The sequence below is a fragment of the Salvelinus alpinus genome, chromosome 2, assembly GCF_045679555.1.
Source record: "Salvelinus alpinus chromosome 2, SLU_Salpinus.1, whole genome shotgun sequence".
Classification (NCBI taxonomy): domain Eukaryota; kingdom Metazoa; phylum Chordata; class Actinopteri; order Salmoniformes; family Salmonidae; genus Salvelinus; species Salvelinus alpinus.
In genome coordinates, this window is record NC_092087.1 from 38,645,873 (window position 1) to 38,671,964 (window position 26,092).

General features: G+C 43.8%; 1 protein-coding gene across 2 annotated transcripts; it reads right to left on the reverse strand.

The window, feature by feature from the left end:
- Positions 1 to 393: 393 nt before the first annotated feature.
- On the reverse strand, positions 394 to 11,487 carry LOC139560283 (fidgetin-like protein 2). Of its 2 annotated transcripts, XM_071376925.1 has the most exons (3): positions 11,337 to 11,487; positions 9,558 to 10,227; positions 394 to 1,812 (listed from the first exon to the last, which is right to left on the reverse strand). In XM_071376925.1, the coding sequence occupies exons 2-3, from the start codon at positions 9,580 to 9,582 to the stop codon at positions 650 to 652; spliced, it is 1,188 nt and encodes a 395-aa protein (XP_071233026.1). In that variant the 5' UTR covers positions 9,583 to 10,227; positions 11,337 to 11,487; the 3' UTR covers positions 394 to 649. The 2 variants fall into 2 exon arrangements, with proteins under 2 accessions (XP_071233026.1, XP_071233035.1); XM_071376934.1 differs by lacking the exon at positions 9,558 to 10,227.
- Between the last annotated feature and the right edge of the window lie 14,605 nt (positions 11,488 to 26,092).

The following is a 26,092-nucleotide window of genomic DNA, read 5'->3' on the forward strand; positions in this document are numbered from 1 at the left end:
CCGGGAAAGGGGAATGGGTGAGAGGGGGGACATTTGTTTCCAAGCAAGGTATATGGAGGCACCAAGCCTCAGAAGAGACGTGATTGTGCTGGAGGTGTCAAGTTATTAAAATACACCACAAGGATGTTCTTCTCTACGTTTTGGTTTGAGAGGATATGATTCTTATGGTGCTTGAGGAGGTATTGCAGTCAAAGGCCCTTTTCATATCAAGCGGCCGCTCTAATTAAGAGAGCAACTCATCAAAACAACACTTTCTGCCATAGTAGCAGATGGAAAAATAAATAGGATCCTGAGAGAAGCAGTAGGTAATCCATTCAGACAGACAGTGCTAAATCAGGCAATCTAGAACCCTCCCTCCCTCCCCATACCACCCCACCCCACCCACACCCACATCCAACCCACACCCCTACAGGACAAAGTGCCCATTGACTCTTTGGAGAAAATCAAATAATTAAAATTATAAAGATGTAAGAGGAGGATACAAGTAATTTGCCATTTTCTCTCCTGACTGGTTAGATCACATGACCTTTCTTTGCAAAATCCAACGATTGTTTTCCCCCAGTAATTGGCTGAGTAAGTACTCTACTTGGTTTTCAAATGCCAATACAACGGAGGGACCCCCAGAGAGCTGTCTTCTCAAGTGCCTGACCTAGCATCCTCCAGTGGGGTCCTCAGATCGTGCACGTGACACAGGCATCTTCATGGCCAGCCTCTGATGGGGGAAGCCGTGTTCCCCTCCTCCCCTGCTCTCCCCACCTAGGCCTGGGGAGGGGCTGTACTCCCTCTGCCCACCATAAGGTGGCAACACCAGTGGCTTGCCAGGCTTGTAGGCCTGGCCTTCTGAGCCCGCCATGGCGTAGCCGTTGCCGTGGCTCTTGCTCTGGCCATTTCCATGGACGTTGCCGTACTTCCTGTACTGCAAGCCATCCCCCTCTCCTCCTCCCTCCTCCCCCTCTTCCACCATTTCAAAGGCCTTGCGTTTCAGTGGCCCTCCTGTTTCAGAGCCGACCCCTAGGCTGTGACTGGGGTATCCATAGCTGCTCCCCACCACGGTGGGCCGGGGGGTCAGGGAGGTAGAGGTGCTCAGCCCAGAGGGGAGGTAGGAGGCACTGGGGTGGCTGTAGCCAGATGCCAGGCTGGTCTGGGGGTGGGAGTAGCAGCCTGGCAGGTAGTTGTAGACTGGATTGTTAAGGTTGTAGCTGGGCACCAAGGTGGGGGTGGTATGCAGAGAGTGTAGAGAGGCTGGGGGAAGTGCTGAGCCAGTCTGTGGGTAGTATCCAGAGGAGAGGTAGCTGCTGTTGTAGGAGGGTGGGTAGTCCTGAGAGGGGGGGCCATTACAGGAGCCACTGCTGCTATATCCGGGATCAGAGGTCAAGTTACTGCTCACTACCGTCACACTGCCCGTGCCAGTGAGGCCCACTGACACTGAGCCCACTTTGGCCCCTGCAGCCAGGGCCTCCAGCCCAGAGTAACACTCCATTCCCTGCCCCAGGGACCAGGGCTCAGCTTCGCTCTTCAGGAAAGACCCAGGCTCTGAGTATGCCCCTGGGGCAGGTCTCTCGTAGGGCAACTCCAGACCTGAGTACTTCTCGGCATAGTGTTTTAACAAGGAGGAGGCAGTGAGGGCCGAGATGTCATCACTGGCCCAGGGGTAGCCGGCTGCAGGGGTGTAACTGCAGCGACCTGCGGTGGCGTAGGGATCGTGTTTGTCGACGGAGGGAGGGGAGGTGGTGGAGGACACATCTAGGTGCTGCTCAGGCCACTGGGACAGAGGGGCCACGTGCTCCGGAGACCAGTGCATTTTCAACAGACCTACAGACACAGAGAGAGGACCGAGAGAGAGCATGGTTATTCATCACGTATTACTTTTTAACCTTTCAGTCCAGAGCAGACATAACTGCAGATTTTCAGGTTGTTCAGAGAACCATACCACATTGGTAATACACTAACCACATTCAAATAGATTGAATTAAAAAAATACAACATAGTTCCACTTTACTCTAGGTTTCATGGAGATTGTACCTCTTTCTCACTTGCAAACCCTAGAAGGTAAGGTTTTCTAAATAACCATTACAGTCCCGCTGACCAGTGGAGCCTAATCCATTATAATGTATTTTCTTAGCAGTCCGTTTTCTCCCCAGTGCTCCTACAGTTCTACTTGTGGAGGGGACCTAGTGCTCTGAGCTCCTCCATGCCGTGTTGTTACGAACAACACAGCCCCTGGCCTTGTCCCCACAGCGATAAGCCGCCCGCTCCCTTTTGCCTCGCTCTCACTGGGACCATTGTTGTCCCTCTGTACGGGGCTCTGTGTGTGTGAGACCCCCACTCCACTCACTCTAACACACACACACACACACAGACACACAGACACACACACACACACACACACACACACACACACACACACACACACACACACACACACACACACACACACACACACACACACACACACACACACACACACACACACACACACACACACACACACACACACACACACACACACACACACACACACACACAAGCAACCCCATACACACTCACACATTGGTGCAGTGTGTTCCACTGGGGCAGTGGTCGACCATTCTTTTTGATTGACTTTACAGGCTCTGTCTTTGAGCAGGCACTAGGCTGACATTCCAGGCATTGTAGAGTATTATTAAACTGTCCCGACCCTTTGAGCCTAGACCTGAGGGGCTACAACAGAACTGAGAGAGAGGGGAAGAGGGAGAGAGAAATAGGGGAAAGAGAGGGAGAGAAAGGTGGAGACAGAGCGAGGGGGAGAGAGCGAAAGCAAAGAGAAACCTGGGGTTGTTCACATGCTTTCCCCAATCCTAGTCAGTAGCATGGTGGTGAGGGTTCATTGTCTCAGTGTTGTGCTTGTTTACAATACAACTCTAGCGCGCCTGGTGCCTACATCAGACTGTCTGATCTCTCCATACACACACACACACACACACACACACACACACACACACACACACACACACACACACACACACACACACACACACACACACACACACACACACACACACACACACACACACACACACACACACACACACACACACACTAACACACTACCTCTGTGTGTGTGGTTTAGTCACACATTGACCAGGACCACCAGATGGGCCGCTAAACGATCCACATGTTGATCCCTAAATGAAATGATCACTCAGTCCCATAATCTCACTCATCCAATCCAGAGATCCCAGGTCGCCCTGGCTGAGTCTCCCAGCCCCTCCCCAGCCATGTCCCAATCCCCCCTGGAAATGTCTCTGTGAAATCCCCCCGATGCTCCAGGGAATTCCAGCCAGTCATGGGACTGTTCCTGTCCCCAGCTCAAAAACAAACACACCACTTCTGGCACAGAGTCGATAAACCCTTGGTAAAAAATTGCACTCCTAAGGGAAATAATAAACACAATCTACACAGACACATCTATAATAGTGTACATACAAAAGCTTACAAAAAGGTATTTCAAGAGAAACACATAAACATAAGCATTTTAATGTGGGGAAACTATTCCTTTTTAAATAATATTTTCAAAAGAAACAGTGAACATCTAATAGTCAAATCATAGTGTAAAAGAATGGCAATTTTTCTGGTCTTTTGTGTTGAAAAACTGAGCTGGCCGAGCACAACACGTCAACACTGTTACCAATAGATAGACAAGAAAGAAATGTTTTAACAATTTCAATTTTTTTGTGAAGCTTGAATTCAATTGACCCTCCCTGTTGTACACAAGCTTCCATTCCCACTCTAACAAGGGGATGTATTGCTGATTTAAGATTAAATCGCCAACCCTGTTGCAGTCAATCGTGGGGTACGGTCTACCCTGTCGCTTTATTTGGAACTTAATAGGCACTTACTATTGTCGTTCTTTTTTAAATTAACCTCTTAAAATTAGAAAATGTGTTTTTTACTAAGTTGAACATGTGTTCATGACAGAATGTTACAATTGGTTGAATATGTGTGTGTGTGCACGTGCACGTGCATCTCTATGTTTACAGTAGTATTGATTCATAAAGGAGGGTGAGGAGATTTCAGGCAAGATTAGGGAAAAACAGTGAGTATATAACACAGCCATCTGTATCAGATGATGTATGGGGAGTAGGGCATGGAGAAGAGGGGTGTGTTCGCTCCCCTAACCCTAATCTGGTCCCCCTTCCTCAGGGCTTAGAGGGGCACCTGTCATGGCTAAATCGTATCTGCAAGCTTACCAGGAGACAGAGATGATGAGGATGATGAGGTATAAGCATGTATGGGTGTTTTTGTTTATCATCATCTCTGTTGTTGTCCTCTTGTTGGAGGTATATTCCTGTTTGTGATGTTGTAAGTCCTCAAAATGATTATGAGGGGAGTTGAACTTCACTATGGGTAATAATAGAAAACCAAAAACATGATGCGAAACTCAATTGTTTGCAATTGTTTATAGCTCAAAATTGTTTCAAGCCACTGGTTCCAAATACTCCAACCCACGTGCATCGCATGCATCTAACAGTTTACTAAACTCTGGTTCTATAATCACCTCCTTGTTCTGTACTAAGAGTTCCGTATTTGGACCTAACTCTAACTAGGTGTTTTGACTGTGTGGATGAGTCTAACATGTTGGGCGACTGAGATTGGAGAGAGCATGTTTGTGCATATGTATGTGTGTGGCATACGTGTCAACACTGTCGTGTGGGCCCCAATAAGAGACAGCTGTTTTGAGCAGAGGGGCCTTCTCTCTCTGTGTCCAGCCTGTCCCTCAGCTCCTATTGTCCCACCACGTCCCCTAACAAAGCCACGGGACCCCATTGTCTGACAGCAGATCCTATAAGAGCCCAAACATCTCACTAACTCAGACCACCAGCTCCATATATCCACCAGCAGTACTGACAGCTTACAAGGCGTGTGTGTGTGTGTGTGTGTGGTGCATGACTGCACATGTGTAATGGGTATTCCCAACAGGATAGTGGCTCCTGAAATCTGAGACCTGGAAGAAGTGAGCTAGAGTTGTAACCACCCCTATCCATCCACCACACACATGCCACACACATATATGCGCACACACACACATGCACCACGCTCCTCCTTCTTCTCTCCAGGGGTCAAGTGCTACCCTAACTCTACACCCCAGCTTTTGTTTTCCTGCCTTCAGGATGAAGGCCCTCACATGGATCCAGCACGCCTCGTAGGACCAGGGAGCCAGTAAAACAGAATGATTGTGTGCCTGTGTGTGTGCGCGCCTGCATTCATGTGTGTGCCTGCACATTGAATAGGGAAAAGGGGGCTTGTAAACAAGAGCTTGATCAATCCAATCAGAGGATGGCCAGTACGTGGACCCCCCCCCCACCTCCTCCTTCAACACCATCCACTCTGTCCAGTTCTGTGAGAGAAAGCAGCTTTGTCTCGCTGGACTGGTCCTAATTACATAGCCAGGTGGAGAGACGATTTAGCTTCTGCGCTGATCTCTCTCTCTCTCTCTCTCTCTCTCTCTCTCTCTTTACCTACCGTCAATCACCAACAAGGGCCAGTGTCCAAATTACCATTCCACAGCCAGCATAGACCATATGTGCTGTTCAAGTGTTGTGTTCCCTAGATCTCACAATAACGCAAATCAGTAGTACCATTAACACTGGAGAGACCAAACCCACTGGCATGTCTGATCTTACTAATTTTCCTATTTCTTATACACACTCTTATTTAGTTCTGCTCAACAATGAATCATGTGATCAGTCAACATATGGGCCAGAGTTTGTGCATGCATTTGATCTGTGTGACCAGAAGAGCTGCTGGTGTGAATTTGATCTCCTTCTTGGTAGCGGTCCACTGCACGGTCAGTGTGAGCAATTAAGGGTTAATTAGATGAATAACGGAGAGAGGCAGGCAGGGAGACGGGGAGGGGACATGGGCATGGGATTTGGAGTGTTTGCAAGGCATCAGAGGCAGTGTGATAGATTGGACTGGATCATTTCCCCTAAGGGTAGGTAGCCTGACCTCTCCAAAATCACTATTACTCAGTAACAATACACAAAGACTTCAATGCACACACATAATGTTGCTGAGAAAGTTTCATTGTGTTTATGTGTTGTGTTTGACTGAGATACGCAGATAGGTCTGTGCGAAGACCAGGATGTTTGAGCATGCTGTGCAGGCCTGCCAAGCGGCAAGAGAGAGAATCCTGCAGATGACTTAGGCTATTGGAATGTATGGAATTCAGAGAGAGAGAGAGAGAGAGCTCTCTATCAGCTGCTCACACAGTATTCGTAAGTATTAATTTAAGCCATATCTGGATCAGTACGGAACGCTATAACCAATGGGACATTAAACTCTTCCATTCTTCCATTCCATTCTCTCCCTTTCTACCTTCCCTCTCCTCCCCTCCTGTTCCCCCTCTCTCTTTCCCTCCCTCAGACCTGTACTAACGTGAGTCCATGCCTGCGTGGTTTAGGACACCCCTCCCCCAAGCTCTGTCTCTTTCAGCTCACACACTCATGTGGCCGGAGCTGCCTTGCCTCTTTGCTCATTGTGTCCACACATATATCACTCTGCAGATGACCAGTCCATCTGCCCTTCTCTCTCCCACCTCTGTCTCTAAATCCCCATCCTTATACTATTTCTCCATAAACATAGTTTTCTTTTTCCCTTCCTCCTTTCTTTGGGTTACTCTCTGCCTGCCCTCGGCTGTTTCTCCATGCATTCCTCTGTGTGGAATGGCTAAACGGTCACTCTGATCTTGCTGTTGGCTACAGACTGAACCAACTCTATATCATTGCAGGCCAGGGCTCTATAAGCCTTTACCAGCTAATGAGGACCTTAAATCAACTGGACTCAAATTTGCTTAATGAGATGTCATGAACACTATGGTGGCCTGATGCACATGTTTGTGTGTGTGTGTGTGTGTGACACAGAGAGAGAGATACAGAGAGAGAGAGAGAGAGAAAGAGTGTCTGTGTGTGCACGTGAATCCCTCCACACCACTCTAATTAGAGCTCATTTACATCCCGTCACTAACGACCTGACTCTTACTCACAGAACTATTTCACCCTGTGCAACTGTTTAGCTACGATCCACAAAATGTATTCACTACCACGTTTTTTATCACACACTCCTAATTATGACGTGTGTGTGTGTGTGTGATGTGTTTGTGAGAAAGTTTCTCTATGGGGAGAAATCTAACACAGAAGTGTGAGTCTTTCCAAAAGCAGGTATGTTACAGACGTACGCTAAACAATCTCATCGCAGACTAGACACAAGGCATGTGTGTTCACACAATTCACTTCTTCTTTTCAAAACCCCCCAAAATAAAATTTTAGGCTCCAATATCTCTGCCTATAGTAGCGGTCCTGCTAGCACACAGAGGTAGGTAAGGTGTGTCTCTAATGTATTATTCAAATCATGTTAGCGTGGTAATCCTGTTAAACCTTCTCCTAATCAATAACATCAGTCAATATGAGAATATTCATTAGCTTGTCTTAGAGACCTCTCATGCAAAGCACACATGCATGTTAAAGCATAACAATCTATCTACCCAGCTATCACCAAAAATACACACCTATTTATGGGAATGCATTACTAAAAACAATAACAAGCTAGAAATGTGTCCTAAGAAAATAATTAACATCCAAAAACACACAACATAATAATGTACGCAGAGCCAGTTCATTCTTTGGTTTAGTTTAACACCAAGAAATAGGAAAGGATATGATGGCAGAGTCCAAGGGTGCTAATTTTAGCCTCTCCGTGTGGATAAAGCGCTAAAACTACATAACGAGGAGGGACTGCTCACTGTGACATAATCAGTCCCCCACTGTACCAGCACACTTCAATTACATGGAGGATAGAGGATAGATAGAATATTCTCTACCCCAATAGATTGGACAGCAAGATTATTGTTGCACTGACTATACGCACACACACTGGACTCTACCCAAACACTCCCACAAACTTGCATTGACATCCTAACACACACACACACACACACACACACACACACACACACACACACACACACACACACACACACACACACACACACACACACACACACACACACACACACACACACACACACGCACACACACACACACACACACACACACACACACACACACACACACACACACACACACACACACACAACATAGAACCACCAAGACGCTTCCTAGAGCTGGCCGCCCAGCCAAATTGAGAAATCGGGGGTGAAGGGCCTTGATCAGGGAGGTGACAAAGAACCCGATGGTCACTCTGACAGAGCTCTAGAGTTCCTCTGTGGAGATGGGAGAACCTTCCAGAAGGACAACCATCTCTGCAGCACTCCACCAATCAGTCCTTTATACTAGAGTGGCCAGAAGGAAGCCACTCCTCAGTAAAAGTCACATGGTAGTCCACTTGGACTTTGCCAAAAGGCACCTGAAGTCTCTCAGACCATGAGAAACAAGATTCTCTGGTCTGATGAAACCAAGATTGAACTCTCAGACTGGGTTGAAGATTCACCTTCCAACAGGACAATGACACTAAACACACAGCCAAGACAACACAGGAGTGGCTTCGGGACAAGTCTCTGAATGCCCTTGAGTGGCCCATTCAGAGCCTGGACTTGAACCCAATCGAACATCTCTGTAGAGACCTGAAAATAGCTGTGCAGCAACGCTCCCCATCCAACCTGAGAGGATCTGCAGAGAAGAATGGGAGAAACTGCCCAAATACAGGTGTGCCAAGCTTGTAGTGTCATACCCAAAAAGATTTGAGGCTGTAATCCCAGCCAAAGGTGCTTAAACAAAGTACTGAGTAAAGGGTCTGAATACTTATGTAAATGTAATATTTCATTTTTATTTTTTATACATTAGCAATCATTTCTAAAAACTTGTTTTTGCTTTGTCATTATGAAGTATTGTGTGTAGATTGATGAGGGGGGAAACACTTTAAATCCAATTTAGAATAAGGTTGTAATGTAACAAAATGTGGAAAAAGTCACGGGTCTGAGTACTTTCCGAAGGCACTGTATATGTACATAGCTACCTCAATTACCTCGTACCCCTGCCCATTGACTCTATACTGGTACTCCCATACTCATTATTGTTATTCGTTATTCACTCTATTTATGCTGCATGCCACTATTTCACTTTTTTTTTTTTTACTCTGCATTGTTGGAAAGGGACTTTCACTGTAAATCTACACCTGTTGTTTACAAAGCATGTGAAAAATACTAATTTATTGGATTTGTTTAAAACTAGCCTTAAACACGCTGGTGGTCGCCATTCAGAAATAGAGAGAGAAAGAGCAAGAGAGCCAGAGAGAAAGAGACAGCAACTCAGCTCTTTCTTTAAAATTCCTCAATGTGAAGCACAGAGAAGAGAGACTCAGCTGTTGGAGTTATTATCCCCTCTCCAATATCTCCTTTCCCAGTCCCTCCCTCACGCCTTCACCTCCCCCTTTTCCACTGGCCGCAGGAGAAATGTCCAGGACTGAGTGTCAAGACTGAGAAAGACAACCAAGTTAGCGCATGCACATGCGCGTGCACACACACACAGTGTACCCCCCATCCACTCCATACACACACTTACTGTGGGGGGTGACAGGACTGAGCATTCTGCCGCCCTGCTCCCTGGTAAAGAGGAGAGGACTGAGTCCACTCAGTGTTGGTGGTGCCTGCTCCCTGGTAAAGAGGAGAGGACTGAGTCCACTCAGTGTTGGTGGTGCCTGCACCCTGGTTAAGAGGAGAGGACTGAGTCCACTCAGTGTTGGTGGTGCCTGCACCCTGGTTAAGAGGAGAGGACTGAGTCCACTCAGTGTTGGTGGTGCCTGCTCCCTGGTAAAGAGGAGAGGACTGAGTCCACTCAGTGTTGGTGGTGCCTGCTCCCTGGTAAAGAGGAGAGGACTGAGTCCACTCAGTGTTGGTGGTGCCTGCTCCCTGGTAAAGAGGAGAGGACTGAGTCCACTCAGTGTTGGTGGTGCCTGCTCCCTGGTAAAGAGGAGAGGACTGAGTCCACTCAGTGTTGGTGGTGCCTGCTCCCTGGAAAAGAGGAGAGGACTGAGTCCACTCAGTGTTGGTGGTGCCTGCTCCCTGGTAAAGAGGAGAGGACTGAGTCCACTCAGTGTTGGTGGAAGCGGGGACACACGTTACACTTTCTGCTGCTGGCTGGTCCCGCGCTGTTGGCCATCTGAGTGGGTCTGTTAGTGTTTGTTGTCATACACCACTCCATTGCTAGCCTCAGTACCCAGTCACACTAATGACTGGAAAGGAGAGAGAGCAGTGAGTTAGACAGCGCTGGAAAAATATAACACACCAATATGTACGTAATCACATAAAACTTGAAACATCACAAAGCTGTATTCACTCTCTGGTTGTATGTTCCCATTGAAGTGACCCAAATGCAAATACTTATTCTCCTCCTCAAGCACGTTCATGCTCACTCACTAGCACTTGCTCACTCTAGCCCCCTAGGTCACTAGCTCACTTGGTTAGCCACTTGTTCACTCACATGCAAAAGTATTTACAGACCAGAAAAACAATTGTCAGAAGCACTTATTACTAATGCTAATACATAATTACCATGACTGAAAGGAATAATGTAATTGAGAGTAAAATCATCTAAAACGTGTAAAACCTTAATATTTCCGTACACATTAGGTCTATCATTGGAAAATGACATGTTTTTGATAAGCTAATGGAAATGGGAGTACTCTTCAGGAAAGGCATGAGCACAATCAAAACCAAACAATATATAGTGTTGCTCACAGTCTGAGTGTTCATGCAACAGCGGTGCTGAACGCTCTGACAGAAAGGGAACCGCTTCTGCCCTCTGACCATAAAACCACAATATCACCATCAGAAGAAAAATTACTAAAGAGTATCCAATCCTCTGGACCCATCCACGCGTCCACACACTCACGCAGTTACACACCAAAAAGAACCATCAGATCTTTGCACTTTGTCAAGTGTTGAAGAATGCAGCTGTGTTATTACCATATGAAGCAAAAATGCAGGAAACAGGATGAAAATATGAATATAACTGAGGAATTTGAGTATCAGAGATGATCAACATTTAAATAATAGACACATGGTAGAGAAGAAAAAACATAAATAAGGATTGAGAGTGTGGAATGGAGGAAGATTTTTTATATATTTCTATCACAGGACAAAAATATCGAAATTCAACAGCAGGAAGAAATAAAGGGATATCACAAGACCAGATATGGGAGAGAAAGAGAAGAGAAAAGCAGAAAAGAATAGGAATGTGGAGAGCAGTGAGAGAAGAAAAACAGAAGATAGATAGAAAAAAGCAGGAAAACGAAAACAGAAGGAAAGGAAGATAAAACTCTAAAACAAAATCCAGTCCTACCTGCTCATGCTTGTATTTCCTTGATATGATGCGTCCTATGTGGAAGCCAATAGAATAACCCACACGGTAAGGCAATGTAGAGCAGTGGTGTGTATGGCCATCCCTCTTTTTCACTTCTGGGACCCTACCCTTTTCTCTCTGCTCTCCCCTCTCTCCCTCCCTTAGTGACAACAGAGCAGCACATGCATCCCCTCCCCCATCCACTCCTTCCCTCCCCCTCTCCCTCCCTCTCTTTTGTTAAAACTATTTAAGCAGGAAGGGAGAGGGGAAAAAGTGACCAATCATGCCATGTCAGAGAGGTGTGTGTGTGTGTGTGTGTGTGTGTGTGTGTGTGTGTGTGTGTGTGTGTGTGTGTGTGTGTGTGTGTGTGTGTGTGTGTGTGTGTGTGTGTGTGTGTGTGTGTGTGTGTGTGTGTGTGTGTGTGTGTGTGTGTGTGTGTGTGTGTGTGTGTGTGTGTGTGTGTGTGTAAAAAAGAGAGGATTGGTGTTTTTCTGATTGTGACTGGTGCACTTTTGAACACACATTCATCATACATACTGTAGATGCATGCATGCACACAGGCACATGCATACAGGCGGCTGAAAGATGCTGAATTTTGAGTATATGACTTTTATTGATTATAACATTGATCTAAGCATTGATGTAATGGTGGGGGTGAAACAACTCACCATGTCAATGACTAATACCTAACACTCCCCCTGCACATACAGTAAGTGTACAACACATTAGGAACACCTTCCTAATATTCAGTTGTACCTCCCACCACTTTTGCTCTCAGAACACCCTCAATTTGTCGGGGCATGGACTCTACAAGGTGTCAAAAGCATTCCATAGGGATGCTGGCCCATGTTGACTCCAATACATCCCACAGTTGTGTCAAGTTGGCTGGATGTCCTTTGGGTGGTGGACCATTCTTAATACACATGGGAAACTGTTGCTCGTGAAAAACCCACCAGTTTTGCAGTTCTTGACACACTCAAACCAGTGCCCCTGGCACTTACTACCATACCCCGTTCAAAGGCACTTCAATCTTTTGTCTTGCCCATTTACCCTCTGAATGGCACAGATACACCAACACTCTGATGTCATCAGAGTGTGCAGCTAAACACTGTATGCTGGAAACACTTGGTTTGTTATTATAACTAAAACATAACCAATCTTTGTTAAACATGAATACCAAACTGGTTTTTGCATGGATCCCGCAACGCGGTTGGCGTTCACATGTTGGATGCATCTCCGTCTTGTCGTTTGTCCTTATCCGACTGGCCGGTGTTTTGCCCGGAGTTCTTTCGCCAGGGGAGGAATCTCCTGTCTCTCCTCCCCCATCTGATAGTGAAGTCGAAGGAGCACAGCAAGAGGAGCATGGCAATCAACAGTGGTCGCATGTCATGAGCCGTGGAAGCCGAAGACAGCGGCTTCCGGTAAAACAGTCTACATTCCCAACGAGAGGCCCGGAGCGGATACAAACAGCAAATAGTTTCGCCACCCTGGAGCCTGATCTTCCTGCACCTTCGTTGCTGAGGATACCTGTGTCTGTGGCCGCTGTGCCTACCATCTGTCGGAGGCCTACACCATCCTGTGAAGTGTGGGAGTGGGCAGATTTCCTCGTCCTTCTTGCAAGCCGTGATTTTGGGCAGCTCCATGGTAAGAAATGTGACTGTTCCTGGTGCAAAAACAACATCCCATCTCGGGGATCGAGTAAATTACATTACTAGGCTGCTCCTGAATGTACTACGCCAGGACATGGACATTAATTCTACCGTAGTCCATGTGGGTTTTAATGACATAATGAATGACAGCTCTGAACAGTCGAAACTGGATTTCAAAGAGCTGACTGACTCTCTGTTAAACACTAATAAAAGACCCATCATATCTGGCCCTGTGCCCTCTCTGAAAAGTGGCATTGAATGCTTTAGCAGGATTCTTTCTCTTCACAACTGGCTACATGATTATTGCAGCTCAATGGGTGTAACTTTTGTTGACAATTTCGATACCTTTTGGAAACAAAACACGTTTTATAAGGAGGATGGGATCCACCCAAATCATTTGGGTTCCTGGATCCTTTCACAGCCATATAAGGCTGCGGTAAGACAATGACTTATCAATGACCCAAGCCCAGCTCAGTTACTCCCTACCATTGTGCCTCTGAGTCATCATAATGAAAATGTACATTATACCAGGGGTATTGGTAGACACAATGTAAGTAACCTAATTTATGTCCCTCTAACTGCCCTGAATGCCTCTGTTGATCCTACAGCTATTGTATGCAGCAATCACGTGTCTATGAACCAGATGTATACTGTTAGCACTGAGGCAGTGTGCCCTAGTAGGAAGTCCACTGTGTGCAGCTCACCCAGCACTAACATAAATAACATGAGAATATCTACTTCTGCTAAGCTTCCCAGTAAACCACATTCCTATAAAGCTGTTCATGTTAAAGATGCTCATCTTAAATTCTGTTGAAGTAACATGGCTACAGGTTCATCTGCCTTCATCATTCTTGTGGGAAGCTGCTATAGACCACCAAGTGCTAACAGTCAGTATCTGGATAACATGTGTGAAATGCATGTGATATTGTGACATTTATTTAACTAGAACAAATTCTTATTTTCAATGACAGCCTAGGAACAGTGTGTTAACTCCTTGTTCAGGGGTAGAACAACATGTTTTTTTACCTTGTGGATTCGATCATGCAACCTTTCGGTTACTAGCCCAACACTCTAACCACTAGGCTACCTGCCATCCCATATAAACAGAGAGGTACATTTTGTGTGTGATTTAACTATTGACCGGCTTTCATCAAGCTGCCCACTCAAGAAAAAGCTTAAAACTGTCACCAGTGTCCGCAACCTGGTTCAGGTTATCAGTCAACCTACCAGGGTAGTTATAAACAGCACAGGAATGAAATCATCAACATGTACTTATCACATCTTTACTAATGCTGCAGAAATGTGCATGAAAGCAGTATCCAGATCCATAGGATGTAGTGATAACAATATACTGTAGTAGGTGTATCGAGGAAAACCAAAGTTTCAAAGGCTGGGCCTAATATAGTGTATACAGTGGGGCAAAAAAGTATTTAGTCAGCCACCAATTGTGCAAGTTCTCCCACTTAAAAAGATGAGAGAGGCCTGTACTTTTCATCATAGGTACACTTCAACTATGACAGACAAAATGAGAAAAAAAATCCAGAAAATCACATTGTAGGATTTTTAATGAATTTATTTGCAAATTATGGTGGAAAATAAGTATTTGGTCACCTACAAACAAGCAAGATTTCTGGCTCTCACAGACCTGTAACTTCTTCTTTAAGAGGCTCCTCTGTCCTCCACTCGTTACCTGTATTAATGGCACCTGTTTGAACTTGTTATCAGTATAAAAGACACCTGTCCACAACCTCAAACAGTCATACTCCAAACTCCACTATGGCCAAGACCAAAGAGCTGTCAAAGGACACCAGAAACAAAATTGTAGACCTGCACCAGGCTGGGAAGACTGAATCTGCAATAGGTAAGCAGCTTGGGTTGAAGAAATCAACTGTGGGAGCAATTATTAGGAAATGGAAGACATACAAGACCACTGATAATCTCCCTCGATCTGGGGCTCCACGCAAGATCTCACCCCGTGGGGTCAAAATGATCACAAGAACGGTGAGCAAAAATCCCAGAACCACACGGGGGGACCTAGTGAATGACCTGCAGAGAGCTGGGACCAAAGTAACAAAGCCTACCATCAGTAACACACTACGCCGCCAGGGACTCAAATCCTGCAGTGCCAGACGTGTCCCCCTGCTTAAGCCAGTACATGTCCAGGCCCGTCTGAAGTTTGCTAGAGAGCATTTGGATGATCCAGAAGAAGATTGGGAGAATGTCATATGGTCAGATGAAACCAAAATATAACTTTTTGGTAAAAACTCAACGCGTCGTGTTTGGAGGACAAAGAATGCTGAGTTGCATCCAAAGAACACCATACCTACTGTGAAGCATGGGGGTGGAAACATCATGCTTTGGGGCTGTTTTTCTGCAAAGGGACCAGGACGACTGATCCGTGTAAAGGAAAGAATGAATGGGGCCATGTATCGTGAGATTTTGAGTGAAAATCTCCTTCCATCAGCAAGGGCATTGAAGATGAAACGTGGCTGGGTCTTTCAGCATGATAATGATCCCAAACACACCGCCCGGGCAACGAAGGAGTGGCTTCGTAAGAAGCATTTCAAGGTCCTGGAGTGGCCTAGCCAGTCTCCAGATCTCAACCCCAAAGAAAATCTTTGGAGGGAGTTGAAAGTCCGTGTTGCCCAGCAACAGCCCCAAAACATCACTGCTCTAGAGGAGATCTGCATGGAGGAATGGGCCAAAATACCAGCAACAGTGTGTGAAAACCTTGTGAAGACTTACAGAAAACGTTTGACCTCTGTCATTGCCAACAAAGGGTATATAACAAAGTATTGAGATAAACTTTTGTTATTGACCAAATACTTATTTTCCACCATAATTTGCAAATAAATTCATTAAAAATCCTACAATGTGATTTTCTGGATTTTTTTTCTCATTTTGTCTGTCATAGTTGAAGTCATGACTGTACTGTGAGGATCACAATGGGTCAGATCAGCTTGGCAATGGCTGACAATAACCAGACCTTCTCCCACCCACTGGGGGGGGGGGGGGGGGGGCTGTAACTGGTGTGGGGGTTTTGACACATAAATTAAGCAGGAGAGAACTCTCTCTTTACCCTTTAGTATCAACCAAAGGAATGTCTTTGTTTCACAGACTGTTCCTGCTGAAAACTCTAACACGGTCAAACTTGGATAATGGAACAATATTTCTAACATAACAATGTGAGGAATGGTCAGTGGGGAGTTATGGAAAACAAATATAATATTGCTTTTCATTTTGTGATGTCATTAAAAACTGTATGGATGAAATTCTGTAACTGGGAAAGGATACCCCCTTTATCTGTCAAGTTTCCATCCAATACATTGTGCATATAGTATGATTAAAGTATTTTTGTTACGATATGAATGTGATTTTAGGAGTCATAAGAGAACTTCTAATCATATCCTTTGCACATTAAGTAGCCACGCCCCGAGTGAGGTCAGAAGAGTGTGTCAGTGTAATGGAACCGTCCTTTTCAACCAGAGTGTTTAAAAGGACTGGCTAAGAATTAATATATCAGACCAGGAAACATGAGGCAGAGCTACATGTTTGTAATGTTTGAAACTTTGAACCTCAACACGAGGTGAAGAAATAAACTCACCTTCCTTTTAGATCAGAGAGACGAAGAGCTGCAGCTCATGTCCATAGTGGTCTGAATCCTGAACCCTGAATAATCAACACAAAGAGGAAGAGGCAACAAACTCCCCTCTCAGTCCCTGGTACAGCTGATTAGCTGTCCTGAGTCCAATATCTCGAACTCATCAAACCATCCCATCCTACTACGAGTCTCAAATCACCGTAGTAGGCTACTCTCATCACCCCACTGGAACCATCGACACGGCTGACTTATCTTCAAATAAGCAGCTTCAGGAGCGAATGGAAGAGTGAACTCTGTAGTTCTGTTCAGGACTACACGATGGACAAGGGCACCCCCACATAAATATGTTCATGATTTCTTATTCCATACAGGCGGCGGTTTGTGTGCAAACTATATGATTGTGAGAATAGTTATAGAATGTGTCCACGATAAGTGTCCCTTTCTCTCTCTCTATGTTGATGGGTAAATTGCCATATTGTGTAAGTCTGCTAGGGACCTTTGTCTCATGTAGTAAGTGTGTGTGTGTGTATTCTGTGTTATTATTTAGTTAGCTAGTAAATAAATAATTAAACCAATTTGTGTAGTACTGAATAATGAGCAAGGCTGGGATTTTTGCAGATGCAAGAAGGTTACGACTGGTCAGAATGCTGATATGATAAGAGGTAATGATTAATAAGATGACTGTTTATCGATGAAATAGATGTATACCTTATAGAGCCTAATTCGGGAGTTGGTAACTCTTCAAACCTCTTTTGTGGTGCCCCAAATCCTAATGAGTTAATTGTTACATGATTCATTTAAATCGGGAATATTAAACATAGTTAGTTGATTAAATAAATAACAGTCATCAGATTAATTAAGGTAAAGTCACGACAGTCCATGGTGTGTAGTGGAGGCACAAACAAACGTTGCACTTCACACATGTATGAAATTGTTTATCCCAGTTACTAATAAATATGCAACCATTAAGAAAATGACTGTAAAAACTGTTAAATCCCTGTGGATTGATGATGAATTGAAAAATTGTATGGTAGAGAGGGATGATGCAAAAGGAATGGCAAATAAGTCTGGCTTCACAACCAATTTGGCAAACATACTGCAAATTGAGAAATCATGTGACTAAGTGGAATAAAAAGAAGAAGAAACTACACTATGAAACAAAGATAAATGTCATAAAGAATGATAGTAAAAAGCTTTGGAACACCTTCATTTACATTTTGGGAAAAAATGCAAACTCATTCACTAAATCATTTGGCTCATTCATTACAAAACCTACTGACATTGCCAAATACTTTAATTATTTTTTCATTGGCAGGATTGCCAAATTTAGGTATGACATGCCAGCAACAATCGCTGACACTACACATCCAAGTATATCTGACCAAATTATGAAAGACAAGAATTGTCATTTTCAATTCCGTAAAGTAAGTGTGGAAGAGGTGATAGACAACAATAATTTATCAACAATGACAAGCCACCGCGGTCTGACAACTTGGGTGGAAAATTACTGTGGATAATAGCGGACAATATTGCCACTCCCATTTGCCATATCTTAAATTTAAGCCTACCAGAAAGTGTGCGCCCTCAGGCCTGGAGGGAAGCAAAAGTAATTCCACTACCCAAGAATAGTAAACCCCCTTTACTGGCTCAAATAGTCGACCAAATCAGCCTGATACCAATGCTGAGTAAAGTTTTGGAAAAAATGGTGTTTGACCAGATTACAATGCTATTTTACAGTAAACAAATTGACAACAGACTTTCAGCACGCTTATAGGGAAGGACATTCAACAAGCACAGCACTAACACAAATGACTGTTGATTGGCCGATAGAAAGTGATGATAAAAAGATTGTGGGGGCTGTTTTGTTAGAATTCAGTGCGGCTTTTGACATTATCGATCATAGTCTGCTGCTGAAAAAACATATGTGTTATGGCTTTACACCCCCTGCTATATTGTAGATAAAAAGTTACCTTTCTAACAGAACAGGGTGTTCTTTAATGGAAGCCTCTCCAACATAATCCAGGTAGAATCAGTAATTCCCCAGGGCAGCTGCGGATGACTCAACACTATACACTTCAGCTACTACAGCAACTGAAATGACTGCAACACTTAACAAAGAGCTGCAGTTAGTTTCACAATGGGTGGCAAGGAATAAGTTAGTCCTAAATATTTCAAAAATGAATAGCAATGTATTTGGGACAAATCATTCACTAAACCCTAAACCTCAACTAAATCCTGTAATAAATCATGTGGAAATTGAACAAGTTGAAGTGACTAAACTGCTTGGAGTAACCCTGGATTGTAAACTGTCATGGTCAAAACATATTGAAACAACAATAGCTAAAATGGGGAGAAATCTGTCCTTAAAAAAGTGCTGCTCTACCTTCTTAAAAGCACTATCAACAAGGCGGGTCTAGTTTTGTCACACCTGGACTACTGTTCATTCGTGTGGTCAGATGCCACAAAGAGGGACTTAGGAAAATTGTAATTAGCTCAGAACAGGTCAGCACGGCAGGCCCTTGGATGTACACAGAGAGCGAACATTAATAATATGCATGCCTCCTGTCTCAAAGTAGAGGGGAGATTGACTTCATTAATACTTGTATTTGTGAGAGGTATTGACATATTGAAAGCACCGAGCTGTCTGTTTTAAATGACTAGTACACAGGTCAGTCACCCATGTATACCCCACAAGACATGTAACCAGAGGTCTCTTCACAATCCCCAAGTCCAGAACAGACTATGGGATGTGCACAGTACTACATAGAGCCATGACTACATGGAACTCTATTTCACAACAAGGAACTCATGCTAGCAGTAGAAAAACAGATAAAAATACACCTAATGAAACAGCGGGGACTGTGAAGCAACACAAACATAGGCACAGACACATGCATACACACACAATAACATACGCACTATTCTTCCACGCCCAGAAACCTGCTCCTTTTACAATCTGTTCTGAACACACTAGACGACCAGTTATTTTATCCTTTAGCCGTACTCTTATCCTACTCCTCCTCTGATCCTCTGGTGATGTAGAGGTTAACCCAGGCCCTGCAGCCCCCAGCATCACTCCCATTCCCCAGGCGCTCTCATTTGTTGACTTCTGTAACCGTAAAAGCATTGATTTCATGCATGTTAACATTAGAAGCCTCCCCCCTAAGTTTGTTTTATTCACAGCTTTAGCACATTCTGCCAACCCGGATGTCCAAGGCGTGTCTGAATCCTGGCTTAGGAAGGCCACCAAAAATCCAGAAATTTCCATCCCTAACTATAACATTTTCCGACAAGATAGAACTGCCAAAGGGGGCGGAGTTGCAATCTACTGCAGAGATAGCCTGCAGAGTTCTGTCATAATATCCAGGTCTGTTCCCAAACAATGCAAGCTTCAAAAGTGCTTTCCTCTCCATCTTAAATAAGTATGCCCCATTCAAAAAATATTGAACTATGAACAGATGTAGCCCTTGGTCCACCACAGACTTGACTGCCCTTGACCAGCACAAAAACATCCTGTGGCGTTCTGCATTAGCATCGAATATCCCCTGCGATATGCAACATTTCAGGGAAGTCAGGAACCAATATACTCAGTCAGTTACAAACAGAAATCTGCTTCCTGTAGCACTAATTCCAAAAAGTTTTGGGACACTGTAAAGTCCATGGAGAATAAGAGCACCTCCTCCCAGCTGCCCATTGGACTGAGGGTAGGACACTATCACCACCGATAAATCTACGATAATCGATCATTTCAGTAAGCATTTTTCCACGGTTGGCCATGCTTTCCACCTGGCTACCCCTAACTCAGCCAACATCTCAGCACCCCCTGCAGCAACTTGCCAACCCCACTCCGGCTTCTCCTGCACCCAAATCCAGACAGCAGATGTTCTGAAAGAACTGCAAAATCTGGATCTCTACAAATCAGCTGGGCTAGACAATCTGCACCATCTCTTTCTAAAATTATTATCCGAAATTGTTGCAACCCCTACTACTAGCCTATTCAACCTCTCTGTCGTATCGTCTGAGATCCCCAAAGATTGGAAAGCTGCCGATGTCATCCCCCTCTTGGAAGGGGGAGACACTCTAGACCCAAACTGTTATAGACTTATATCCGTCCTGCCCTGCCATTCTAAAGTCTTCGAAAGCTATGTTAACCAACTATAGTTTAGCCAGAAAATTATGTTGTATTCGGCGCACGTGACAAATAAACTTTTATTTGACTTGACTTTGGCGATGTAATTTACAAAATTGCCCCCAACCCTCTACTCAGCAAACAGGATGTGGTCTGTCACAGTGCCATCCGTTTTGTCACCAAAGCCCCATATACTACCCACCACTGCAACCTGTATGCTCTCGTTGGCTGGCCCTCACTACATATCCGTCGCCAAAACCACTGGCTCCAGGTCATCTATAAGTCTTTGCTTGGTAAAGCCCCGCCTTATCTCAGCTCACTGGTCACCATAGCAGCACCCATCCGTAGCACGCACTCCAGCAGGTATATTACACTTCCTTTGGCCGCTGTTACGTTCCCCAGTTTCTGTGTTTTGGGTTTGTATGTGTATATGTTTCAGAATCGCTTCCTGGATTGCAAGCAGCTGATTGGTCGGCCCCATAGATGATTGGAGCTCTGACCCTCTCGTCGGGAGATACAGCTGTCTGCAATTACCGACTCCTTCAGCAGCTTGAAAAGCCAGTGTTCCTTTGCTAGGAGAGAGTTTATTTGTATGTCCTGTGTTTCGTTGTTGGTCTGTATAATTTGTTGTAAAGTATTTTGTAGCCAGTCCTGCAGAGGTATGATTATGTCAATAGGACTTGTTAATTTTAAGTTTGTATTATTCTGTTTAATTTGTTCCCAGGGGGGAAGGCACCTTGGGAGTGCTTAGGCAAGAGGCCTGCGGGCATACATATACCTGTAGTTTGTACTCTGTCCATGCACACAAGGTAAGACCTGGGCGGACCTCCCCCTGTATTTTGGTTAGCGTGCCAGGTGGCGTTAAGGTTAGGTAAGTAGTGGGTAGGCAGGTAAGGTAGGAGAGAGGACTCTAACTCTTACTTTCCTTGCTTTGGTTCCATCCAGCCCCTTTTTCCCACATTACCTTGTTAACCTTTCAGTGATACCCATCCCGGATCCGGGAGCATCCTCATCAAAAAAGCTGACTAGCATAGCCAAAAAATACAAAAACAAAAAGGGACAGTATGTTACTGTAAATTCCAAAGAGATCTCGCTCTCGCTCTCTCGCTTTTATATATATATATATAAATATATATATATATATATTTATATGATGGTGTACTTCACAAAATAGATGCAATCATGAGGAAGGAAAATTATGTGGATATATAGAAGCAACATCTCAAGACATCAGTCAGGAAGTTAAAGCTTGGTCACAAATGAGTCTTCCAAATGGGCAATGACCCCAAGCATACTTCCAAAGTTGTGGCAAAATTGCTTAAGGACGACAAAGACAAGGTATTGGAGTGGCATCACAAAGCCCTGACCTCAATCCTATAGGAAATGTGTGGGCAGAACTGAAAAAACATGTGCAAGCAAGGAGGCCTAAAAACCTGACTCAGTTACACCAGCTCTGTAAGGAGGAATGGGCCAAAATTATTGTGGGAAGCTTGTGGAAGGTTACCCAAATCGTTTGACCCATGTTAAATTATAATTTTCCATAAATAGACAAGTATTTACCTCTCCATGGTTGCAAAATCTTATCTATTTTTGCAAAACTTTCTATTGAAATTAATTGTAAGTTAATTTATATTTTTTGAGATGTGAATACCAAGTATGTCTACTTCACATCCGCCCATTTTATTGGTAAACTACAAGGTAGTGTAAACACTATTTTTTAACGATCCAATACATAATATGGTACACTTTTCATAATTAGGTTTTAATCCAGAAAGGCTAGAAACATGATCTTCAATGAGACTGTCCAGGGATCCAGATTGCAGACTTAAGAAAAAACTAGAGTCATCAGCATACATTGACACTTGTTTTATGCCCTGGATTTCTAAACCTTTGATGTTCTTGTTGGATCTAATTTTAATAGCTAGCGTTTCATAACGTTCAATTGTTTGAAGTAATTGTCGTATTTATTATCTCCAATATATCATCCATGTAAAAAACCTGTCTGATCAGGATGAACAATATCCGATATAACCTTTTTTATTCTATATGCCATGCATTTCGCCAGGATTTTCGCATCACAACATTGAAGTGTTAGAGGCCTCCAGTTTTTTAAATGGACTGGATCTTTATCCCTACCACCTGGGTCCTGTTTTAGTAGTAATGAAATCAGATGTATTTTTTAAATGTAAAGGGTAATACCAATTATTTTAGGATCGTATAGGCCTATTCCAATAGAGAATCTAGGCAGGTTTTTAATTATATAATCCTTCATCCTAGCCCAATGATACATCTATTCTGTCACGCCCTGACCATAGTTTGCTTTGTATGTTTTATGTTTTGTTTGGTCAGGGTGTAATCTGAGTGGGCATTCTATGTTGTATGTCTGGTTTGTCTATTTCTATGTGTTTGGCCTGATATGGTTCTCAATCAGAGACAAGTGTTTTGCGTATTTAGGTAGCCTGTTTTGTATTGTGGGTTGTGGGTGATTGTCTATGTTATGTTGCTTGTTAGCACAGTGTTTCTTTAGCAGTCACATTCGTCTTGTTAGTTTGTTTTAGTGTACTTTGTGTTTTTCCGTCTTTTCATTAAATCATGCATTCACACCACGCTGCGCTTTGGTCTACTCAATACGACGAGCGTGACATATTCATATTAAGTTTTATCTTAAAAGCTAATTATTCCGATTCACATCGGTGAACAAGGGCCGCACTATATAACAGCTTTTAAGTCATAATATACCCAACCTCTACAATTAGGACATATCATATTAAACAAACAAAAAAGTACCTTGGTATTTATAATATACAATCTTCAAATTAAATACATAAAAAATCATAAAGAAAAAAAAGGTCAGGCTTACCCATCGTCGCCTTCCCCTAAATCAAAACCTGATATTACGTCCATATAGTCCAAAGTTCCATATGGCCTAAATAGAAACAGGATAAGTTTATCATACCTATTCTGCATTACCATAAACCCAACCTTATTTTAAGTCCACGGTCCCATAATGCATGAATAATAACAACAACAACAAGTTGTTCATACAAAAAACATTTTTTTGTAAAAAAACAATGAATCCATATTTGTACTGTGTAATGTGGTGCAAATATGTATTGGTGACTACTCCAACAGGAGATAGCTATCACTCACAGCCACATTGTAGTCTTCGAGTCCTTGAACATTTTATTATTTACATCGAATTTATCGACCACTAGATGAACATTCTGCTTCTCTGCTCAGAGCCTTTTGAAAGTGGGGTACAGGGCACATCGTTTCTCATGAGGAAATTGTTAATTAATAGAGAATGGAGTTTTCTTCAATTCCCTATCCTGTTGTAACAAGGCAATTTTCATTTTGTAGTGGATTAGCATAGCTACGATCGGACGGGGCCTTCCCTCTGCCCTGCCACCAAAATGGTGAGCTCTTTGAAAATCAATTGTTTCCACCCGAGCTAGCAACGAGGAATCGGCCCAGAAGCAGACTGTCAGGGTGTGTATGAAGGCGAAGTCAGGTGCAGGAGAGCAGAGTATGATAAATAAAGGGCACTTCATTATAGTTGGCTAGAAAGCCGATGGCTAGAAAGCCGGTGACGTCGAATTACACGCTCGTATTTCGACGTCACCGGCTTTCTAGCCATCGCCGCTCCATTTTTCATATAACCATTTGTCTTGTCTTGTTTTCAATCTACTTGTATTTAACCCTCTGTTTACCATTATGTTTTGTGTGTAATTGTTTTCATGTCAAGTGATGTTCGTTAAGCGCTTTACTTTATTGTTCCGTTTTTTGAGGGCGTTTGTTTTGTTGTGCTCCCGGTTTGGAACTATAATGAAGTGCCCTTTATTTATCATACTCTGCTCTCCTGCACCTGACTTCGCCTTCATACACACCCTGACAGTCTGCTTCTGGCCCGAACAAGGAGAGGAGCCGACTTCGGTAGAAGTCGTGACACGGACCTCTTCCGGGGGCCGGAACTGATTGGATCGGCCCGGAATTGGGTGTCGGACTCGGCTCGGAATCAAAATGAATGACTGCCAAGAATCGGTCCAAGTACATCGGGCTGTTTCTGTCTACCGGAATTCAGCCGACTTTGCTAACATCCTAATCCCTGTCACATGACGTCGGCCGAGTCTGACTCTCAGCCGAGTGCCCCGACTCTCTGTGCTAGCTGGGACCTGTTCGTCCGTCATCTTGAGATTACGTTTCATGAACACCTTGACTTTTTCCTCCGTTGACTGATAGTTTATTTTCATCCTCCTTTATTCCCATTATAACAATATTATTTCTTATACTTCTGCACTTTAGACCAAGTAATTCGGCTTTCATTGTTTTATTATCATAGCGTAGCCTCTCTGTGGTGTCTTTTAGGGAGTCCACGGTAGTTTTCAATATCTTATTTTCCGCTCGTATTTCTTCTATTTTATTACTGTAATCCATTCCTGTTTTTAAGGCCTCAACCACCCCCAGTAGGCAATAGATCCAGTTTTTTTAACTGCTTGCTCATGCTTGCAAGCAATGCTTTATTTTCTGGAGACATAGTTATAAAAACATTCCCCTCCAATGTTAAGTTTGAAATTTTAGACGGCGGCTTTCCTCCTGTTTCACTCGCAGAACTCGAGGAAAGGTCTTCTCTTGTTCGCTTCAATGTATCCGTTTCTTTTTTGAGCATATCAAAATGATGAATAGTTCCAGATTATCTATATTATCCAGAATGTTTGTTACGAAGTTATCAGCGAATCCTCAATTTTTGTGATTAATTCATGGGACAAGCTGTGCCTACTACACTGCCTCCTGCCACGTCATCCACCCGGAGTATGGGCTTTTAAGGTGAGCGCTTATGCCGCCCTTTGATAAGCAGTGCCCACTTTGTCAAAGGCAGGGGCGCAAAATATTTTGCTTGTCCATTCCCAGCGCGCCTCTCCAGTTTGCTGTTGGAGAGACACATCTCTGCAGCGCACCACCAACATTCCTTAAAAAAAATAGAACAAAAAATTATGTACCAGGTACAGGATATGGTAGAAATAGTATACAGCCTTTTTTCTGTAGCCTACAGGCTGGAGATAAAATGTATGACAATTGAATGAGACGGACACTTTTTACATCATGCAGGTTTCTCCGATCAAATAGCCTGACCTGAATGGCGCTCAATCAAATAAAAAATGATCTGTCATGTTAACAAGCAACATATCCTAAAAACAGGACAGGTCAAAGTAAAATGGACAATATGGAATGGACAATCACAACTGTTGTCCAGGAGTTTCACCCCATTGTCATGATCAGTGGTTTCACATTTGTATCCATACATTTTTGACAAGCTGATCATAGCGAAAAATAAAATACTTCTGCATTTCCTGCTGTGTAAACACATTGCAAATAGTCT

Coding starts and splice junctions, on each gene's coding strand:
- LOC139560283 (XM_071376925.1), bottom strand. CDS start 9,582: ATGCTCAGTCCTGTCACCCCCCACA. Junction 1,813..9,557: donor CAGTCCTGTCACCCCCCACA/GTAAGTGTGTGT, acceptor CTGTGTCTGTAG/GTCTGTTGAAAATGCACTGG.